This window comes from Hordeum vulgare, chromosome 1H (assembly GCF_904849725.1).
Source record: "Hordeum vulgare subsp. vulgare chromosome 1H, MorexV3_pseudomolecules_assembly, whole genome shotgun sequence".
Taxonomy (NCBI): Eukaryota; Viridiplantae; Streptophyta; class Magnoliopsida; order Poales; family Poaceae; genus Hordeum; species Hordeum vulgare.
The window spans coordinates 480,201,903-480,210,094 of record NC_058518.1 but is presented as its reverse complement, the minus strand read 5'-3'; the positions used below and the strand labels follow the sequence as shown (position 1 = coordinate 480,210,094).

Genomic DNA, 8,192 nt, shown 5'->3' with positions numbered 1-8,192 from the left:
CGACACGTGACGGCGGCTGAAAACGCGCCAAGTGACGACGGGAGGGAGCGCTCGCTAACTAGTTGCTTCTATAAGAGCTCATCCCATGGACTGCGAAAGGTTGGCAGAGAGCTCGGCCCGGCCCGCTGTGTGGCCCGGTTGGATTGGAGGCTTGGAGCGTACGCCAAAAATCGAAGTCGTATTTTTTTCTTCTGAAAATAAAAACACAAAACAACTGAAGCCGGAGACTTCACTGCCAAGGGCACAGTCTCCTCCCCTCCCATCCCCTGTCTGCAGTGCAGGCTAGGCTACAGCCACCAAGCTCAGCGGCGGCGCTGGCCATGGAGATGGAGCCGGCCGGCCCTAGTGCCAAGAGAATGCGGCTGATGGGGCGGGACATCCACGAATCGCAGCTGGCGCCCGCGGGGAGAGCCCGACACCCGCCGCCGCCGCCGGGAGCAGGGGGGGAGGGCGAAGGACCGCCGGACCGCATCAGCGACCTTCCCGACGCGATCCTCGGTGAGATAATCTTCCTCCTCCCCACCAAGGAGGCCGCCCGCACCCAAGCCCTCGCGTCCCGGTGGCGCCACCTCTGGCGCGCCGCCCCTCTCAACCTCGACTGCCGTGGCCTCCCCACCAACCTCCCCGGCGCCATAATCTCCGCCCACGGGGGCCCCGTCCACCGCCTCTGCCTCCCGTCGCTCCTCCTCCAGTGCAGGGCCGACGTCGCAGTCACCTGGCTTCAATCCCCCACCCTGGACAAGCTACAGGAGCTCGAGTTCTACCTAGCGCTGCCAATAACATACAGATTTTCCTTCTCGAGGTTACAGCTGCTGCAACCACCACCGCCGTCCATCTTCCGCTTCTCGTCCACTCTCCAGGCCGCCACCATCAGCCAGTGCCATCTCCCGGACAATACTGTGGAGACGCTTCAGTTTCCCCTGCTCAAGAAGCTTGCACTCGTGGAGGTCAAGATCTCGGAGGGCTCGCTGCACACCATCATCACCTCCGGCTGCCCTGCCCTGGAATGCCTGTTGCTCAGGACTAGTTTTGGCATCCATGGCCTGAGGATCAACTCCCCTATCCTTAAAAGTATAGGCGTTCATTCTTGCTTCGTAGAGCTCATCATTCAGGATGCCCCTTCGCTTGAAAGGTTGCTCTATCTGAGAATGGATATGAGAATGCAAGTGTCAGTAATCTCCGCACCTAGACTGGCGACCTTGGGTTACATTTCTCAGGATTCACGGGACTCCAAAGTCATGTTTGGCTCCACAGTTATTCAGGTAGCTATGTCATGTCCTTTATACATCTTGCTACGTGTTTTGTGCCGAAATCTTACACATCATCTATGCTTACTTATCTCTTAATATTGTGTTCCATGCATGATGAAGACATTGCGCGTTGTTAGCCTGACAACGCTGGTGCGTAATGTCAAGATCTTGGCCGTCCATATGAGTTTTGATCTGGATATGGTTATTGACTTGATGAAATGCTTTGTATGCTTGGAGAAGTTGTATATGAAGGTGATGGTTTGCATTCATACTCTATAATGTGTTAGTGTTTGCTGTCCAGTTGCTCTTTTGATCTACTTGGAGTTCTGAAGTTTTGTTGATTTTTCCTGTCTATTCAGATTCAGACAGATTCACCAGCAGGAACAAATTTCTGGCGGCATAAACATCGGAATTTTCTCACATCCCATGAGATTCGTTTGAAGACCATAGTGCTGGGATATTACCGAGGCATCCAGGCACAAGTTAACTTTGTCACATTCTTTATACTGAACGCGAGACTGCTAGAGTCCATCCGACTTGAGGTTGATTCCAGGGATTACAATGACAGATTTTTTGCAGAACAATGTAGGATGCTTCAGATGGAGAAGAGGGTTTCTAGAGGTGCTCAGCTTTGTGTTACAACAGGTTATCACCATGATGTTTCGAGTACCGCTGGTCTCAATGATTTGGATTTGGTCGATCCGTTCGCATGTAGATGTTGAGAGTTGGTCTGGCCCCTAGTGGAGTAATTCTGGCGTATCTCTTTCTGTGTTTTGCCCAAGCTTGACTAGTCCTCTCATATTGTCCACTGGAGCGCCTCCCAAATTGTTCCATTTGCAGTGCAGATTGTACAGTGTATCCTGAATGTCTATTGGGAAGCACAAGCTTTTACTGGATTTACCCAGTTTGTATGTATCTGAGTTTGCATAAAGCAAGTGTTATGTTGGTTCTTTCCAGTGTCTGTTCTGCTGTATAACTAGGAGTATTGAGGTAATTAATTATTGATCGCTCGCAACTTCAGAGATTTTGACCAAGCTGTGTGTTTTGGGCCATGTTGTTTGATCAACAAGGTAAATTATGAAGGCATGTACTCCCTCCGTTCCTAAATATGAGCCTTTTTAGAGATTTCACTAAGGGACTACATACAGATGTATATAGATATATTTTAGAGTGTATATTCACACATTTTCCTCCGTATGTAGTCCCCTAGTAAAAACCACTAAAAAGGTTTATATTTAGGAACGGAGGGAGTACAATGTTGAAATAGTGGGTTTGGCGACCGTGGAGTTAGTTATTCTTGACTATCTCATTTCGTGTTTTGCCTAAAATAACATTGTTAGGCCTCGTGTCTGTACCGTTGCTAAGCTTGTACTATCCCAAAAGATATTTATTTATGATGTATTTTTTGTTAGCGGAATACTTATTTATGATGTTAAAACCAGTCTACTTGTGAAGCCATCAGTCATGCCTGGTGATGTCAGTTATATTCAGTCTGCCGCGCTCATTTTGATTCTTGAGTTGAGCATCGTTCAAATTACTTCAGCAGCTAAACTCCATGGTTTGACTATCAAATCTTATGCTCATATATACTTCTCTTTTCCAGTTCTGACTGCAGAAAGTTTATACAAGGTAATCTAGTTTCCCTCCTTTTTCTGAATATAGACATTCTACCGAGATAGTATTATGAAACTAATCACCTGAGCGGCACAGGGGAAATATTGTCTATCTGCATAATACTTCAAATTGCTTTTTTTTTTGGAGTACACAACTTTCTGGCTTCTGCTGTTGAATCTGTTGGTAATGTTCAGGCATATAACTGTGCGACTTAGCGGAAACGTCTTACCCAATGAGGGCGACGTGTTGCATGTTATATAGCAGGGTGCAAACCTGTAGATATGCGTACAAAATAGATTTGAAAAGAGTTACAACTTGGAGAGGAAGTAAACTAGAGATAGAATATTTGAATACATAAAGAGAGATAAGTAGTTTGAACAACTATCTATGGTCTATCTCTATCCTAAATATCTCCAAGTATCTTGCGGTTTAACACCCTTCCGTAATCACAACTTTATCAAGTTGAGATTATGTTTGAAGACTTCAAAGCTTCTAGTAGGCAAGGCTTTTGTAAACCCATCTGCAACTTGATCGCTTGAGTTTATGAACCGAATGTCTAGCATTTTACTAGCCACTCTTTCTCTGACAAAATGAAAATCTATTTCAATGTGCTTTGTCCTGGCATGAAAGACTGGATTTGCAGATAAATATATTGCACCAAGATTATCACACCATAGGCAGGGAGCTTTAGAGCTCTTTATACCAAACTCCTTCAACATAGACTGCATTCATATAATTTCAGCTGTTACATTGGCCAATGCCTTATATTCTGCCTCAGTGCTTGATCTAGAAACAGTTGCTTGTTTTCTGGCACACCAAGATATAAGGTTAGGTCCAAAAAATACTGCAAAACCTCCTGTTGAACGCCTGTCATCCAGGCATCCTGCCCAATCTGAATCTGAGAAAGCACTAACAAGAGTGGAGGGTGACTTGCTGAAATTCAACCCAATGCTCAAGGTATGTTTCACATATCTAATTATACGCTTGGCAGCAGTTAAGTGAACTGTGGTAGGTGCATCCAAAAATTGACAGACTTTGTTTACAGCAAAGGAGATATCAAGTCTTGTAAGTGTCAAGTACTGAAGAGCACCTACTAGACTTCTGTATTTTGTACTGTCATTTGCACTAAGGAGTTCTCCATCCATAAGTGACAACTTTTCTAAATTGGATAGTGGAGTAGGTGTAGGCTTACAACCTTGCAATCCTGCCTTTCTTACCAAATCTGTAGCACACTTTTCTTGGAAGAGATGAAGTCCACCATTGAGTTTCTTCACTTCTATCCCTAAGAAGTAATGAAGTTCACCTAGATCCTTAAGAGCAAACTCTGCACTTAGATCCTTTAGCAATCCTGAAATTGCCTCATCAGAAGAACCTGTAGCAATGATGTCATCAACATAGATGAGAACAAATATGGAGGTATTGCATTTTGTATAGATGAACATTGAAGTGTCAGATTTTGATGAAACAAAACCAAGTGCTTGCATCTTTTTACTAAGCCTGGAGTACCATGCTCTTGGGGTTTGCTTTAGCCCATACAGTGCCTTATCAAGCTTGCATATCAAGTGAGGTGAATTTTTGTTCTCAAACCTAGGAGGTTGATTCATATACACTTCCTCTTCTAGAACACCATAGAGAAACGCATTCTGCACATCTAGCTGTCGAAGACTCCATCCCCTGAAAACAGCAATGGACAAGACCAAACGAATAGTGGCAGCTTTAACAACTGGACTAAATGTATCATCATAATCTATACCATGCCGTTGTTTGAAGCCTTTTGCCACAAGTCTTGCTTTGTAGCGATCAATGGTTCCATCAGATTTTCTCTTAATTCTGAAGACCCATTTACAATCTATAAGATTTTTACCATGTGGTGGAGAGACCAAATGCCATGTTTTGTTTCTTTGTAGAGCTTGATATTCTTCACACATTGCATTTTTCCATTTTTCATCACCGAGTGCTTCTTCAAGTGTAGAAGGCTCCCCTGATTCACCTGTAGAGCAGACAAGACCATGCTTGGTCATGTGTTGATAATTAACAGGATGAATCACCCCCTTTTGCAACCGTGTACGACGAGGAGTATTAGTGGGATCTGGTGCTGGCGCAGAAGATCCTCCAGCTCCTGCGGCTGTTGATCCCGAGGCAGATCCTGTCGCCACTGGCTCCTGGTCGTGGCCGACAGCAGACCCTGTCGCTGCGGGTGGATGGATGTGGTCGGGATCCGCTATGGCAGCCTGCTGAAGTGGTTGTGAAGGCATGTCCACAGAAGATCCGGAGCGATCAGGCGGGTCATCATTGACCAATGATGGCATGGGTGCACCCGCCCCCGTGTCGTCGTCCGCACGCGCCGGTCGGTTAGAGGAGCGCCGCGTGTAGTGCAGCGGTTGGGCAGAGAGGCGCCTGGTCGTTGTCGGCTCTGGCGCTGGCGCCTTTGTCGCGGGCGGCCCACCGTTGTTTCCTGGAACGGATCCCGAGGCGCCGTTGTCTGCTAGAGCCAGCCCCAAGGCTGATTCACCGCCCGGCTGCACAACAGTTCCCGCAGTTCCCGAGGAGGATTTGCTCCCCAGGCTGCGGCATATGCGATATAGCTCATTCGAGCTAATTTCTTCAAGGGTTTGATCACCATTTTCATTCCTGCCTTCTGCAACATCATCTGAAAGCTCAAGTGCACTGGTGAGAGGGTTAGCCAACATAGAATCATCACAATTATTAACACCCCCTTGATCATACCCGGAGAAGATGGATGGAAAAAGGAGAACTTCTTTTTGAAGAAGAGCACCTGCATTTGGGTGGAGATCTGAGAATGAGAATTTGGTTTCATCAAAAACAACATCCCTGGAGACGTAGACACGACCAGTGGATATGTCAAGGCATTTTACTCCCTTGTGTTGAGCGCTATACCCTAAGAATGCACATTGTTTTGAGCGGAACATGAGCTTTCGATTATTGTAGGGACGGAGATTGGGCTAACAGGCACAACCAAAGACACGAAGTGTTGTGTAGTCAGGTTTGGTGTGGAGGAGACATTCTAGTGGAGTCTCATTGTTGATGACACGACTGGGAATCATATTTATAATATGAACAACAGTGAGAAAAGCTTCATCCCAAAATTTTAGTGGCATGGAGGCATGAGCTAGTAATGAGAGACCTACTTCAACGATGTGGCGATGTTTGCACCCGACTGAACCATTTTGTTGGTGAGCATGAGGGCATGACACATGATGGGAAATACCCAAAGTTTGGAAAAAGGAATTTAGCTTTTCATATTCCCCTCCCCAATCGGATTGGACAGTGATAATTTTTCTTTCAAACTTCCTTTCAACAAGTGTGCTTGGAAGTTTTTAAAGACTTCAAAAACATCAGATCTTCTTTTGAGAAGATAGATCCATGTGAACTTGCTATAGTCATCAATAAAACTTACATAGTAAGTGTGTCTCCCGACAGAGTTAGGAGCAGGGCCCCAAACATCAGAGAATATTAATTGCAAGGATTTTGTGGAGACACTGGTAGATATTGAATAAGGTAATTGATGACTTTTTGCTCGCTGACAAGAATCACAAATAGCTTCGATTACGCTCACCAACATACGGGAGCTTATTTTTCCTAAGTAAAGTATTGATCAAAGAGAAAGAAGTATGTCCTAATCTATCATGCCATCGTGTGGTAGAAAGTTTGACGACGCCACACACTTGTTTATGAAATCTCTGACGCTCCGGGATCAACGGATAGAGCCCTCGAACACATCTACCTCGATAGAGAGTTTTCTTGGTTACCTGATCCTTGATCAAAAAGAAGTAGGGATGAAACTCGAGAAAAACATGATTATCAAGAGCAATTCCATGAACTGAAAGGAGATTTTTACTGGCACTAGGAACATGCAGGATTTTCCTAAGATGAATTTTTCTACGAGGGGTATTAAAAAGTGAATGACCTGTGTGGTGTATCCTCATACCTTCTCCATTGGTAGTGTGGATTTGATCCTTGTCGTGGTATTTTTCCTTCATGGTCACCTTCTCAAGTTCATTGGTGATGTGGTTGGTGGCACCGTGTCGACGTACCAGTTGGTGTCGATTCCATAGGAGCCATCCGCAGCAGCAACAACCTTGTCTTCGTCTTGAGAGGAGGCATCGTCCTCATCATAGCGGTACCATCAATCTTTGGCGGTATGCCCTGGTTTGCCACAGATCTGGCACCGAGAGGCCTCCTGCCGAGATCGATTGGAGCCACCACACCGGCCCCGATTGTTGGTGGAGGGAGACCGACCAGTGCGAGAGGAGTTGTTGTTGGAGCCGCCGCTTCTCCCCGCGTTGCGAGGCGAGCTGTGCTGACCACGACTACCGCGGCCACGGTACACCGCGTTTGCAGAGGACTTGAATCCTCCCGATCTATGGAAGAGGGCCACGCGTTGGTCAAAGTTGCTCATCATGGAGAAGAGCTAATCCAGCGTGACCGGCGTGACCCGAGCGTCGAGGGCAGAGACCAGGGGTTGGTAGTCCATATCCAGCCCATGGAGGATGTAGGAGACGAGTTCATCGTCTGGGAGTGGCTTGCCGGCAGCTGCGAGCTCATCTGCGAGCCCGCGCATATAGGCGAAGAAGGTGGAGACGGATTGTGTCCCCTTCTGAGCGCTGATGAGGGCCGTGCGAATGTTGTTCACGCGGCTGAGCGACTGCAATGAGAACATGCCCACCAGAGCCGCCCAGAGTGCGCCCGCCGTGGTGATCGCGGTCACCTGGACAAGCACTCTTTGGAGAGGTTGTTGAGCAGGTACCCGAGAACCTGCTGGTCCTCCCTGACCCAAGTTGGGTGAAGGGGATTGGACGTAGTGGTGGCCTTCCCATCTTTGTCGGTGGAGACTAGGGTTTTGGCCGGTTCCGGTGAAGATTCGTCGACGTAGCCGAAGACGCCGGCGCCCCTCAGCTACGGTACGATCTGGGTGCGCCACGGAACGTAGTTGGTGCGATTAAGCTTCTCCGTGATCTGGCCATTGAGGCTTGGGTGGGAGGATCCGGAGGAAGATATAGCTGCGGCACTAATGGCGATGGAAAGCTAGATGCTAGGAGGAGGAAGGGCTCTGTATACCATGTGCGATGTGTTGCATGTTATATAGCAGGGTGCAAACTTGTAGATATGCGTAAAAGATAGATTTGAAAAGAGTTACAACTTGAAGAGGAAGTAAACTAGAGATAGAATATTTGAATACATAAAGAGAGATAAATAGTTTGAACAACTATGTATGGTCTATCTCTATCCTAAATATCTCCAAGTATCTTGCGGTTTAACAATAACTACTAAGGCTGATAATTCTGTTTTCAAGTTGCTCTGCCTACT

At 46.7% G+C, this 8,192-nt stretch overlaps 1 protein-coding gene across 2 annotated transcripts; it reads left to right on the top strand.

Annotated features, from left to right (window-relative positions):
- The first annotated feature begins 231 nt into the window (after positions 1 to 231).
- Positions 232 to 2,284, top strand: LOC123416565 (putative FBD-associated F-box protein At5g56440). 2 transcript variants are annotated; one of them, XM_045106806.1, is made up of 4 exons: positions 232 to 1,262; positions 1,371 to 1,502; positions 1,610 to 1,726; positions 1,830 to 2,284. In XM_045106806.1, exons 1-4 carry the CDS (start codon positions 321 to 323, stop codon positions 1,989 to 1,991), a joined length of 1,353 nt encoding a protein of 450 aa, XP_044962741.1. In that variant the 5' UTR covers positions 232 to 320; the 3' UTR covers positions 1,992 to 2,284. The 2 variants fall into 2 exon arrangements, with proteins under 2 accessions (XP_044962741.1, XP_044962740.1); XM_045106805.1 differs by having other exon boundaries at positions 235 to 1,262; positions 1,610 to 2,284.
- The last annotated feature ends 5,908 nt before the right edge of the window (positions 2,285 to 8,192 follow it).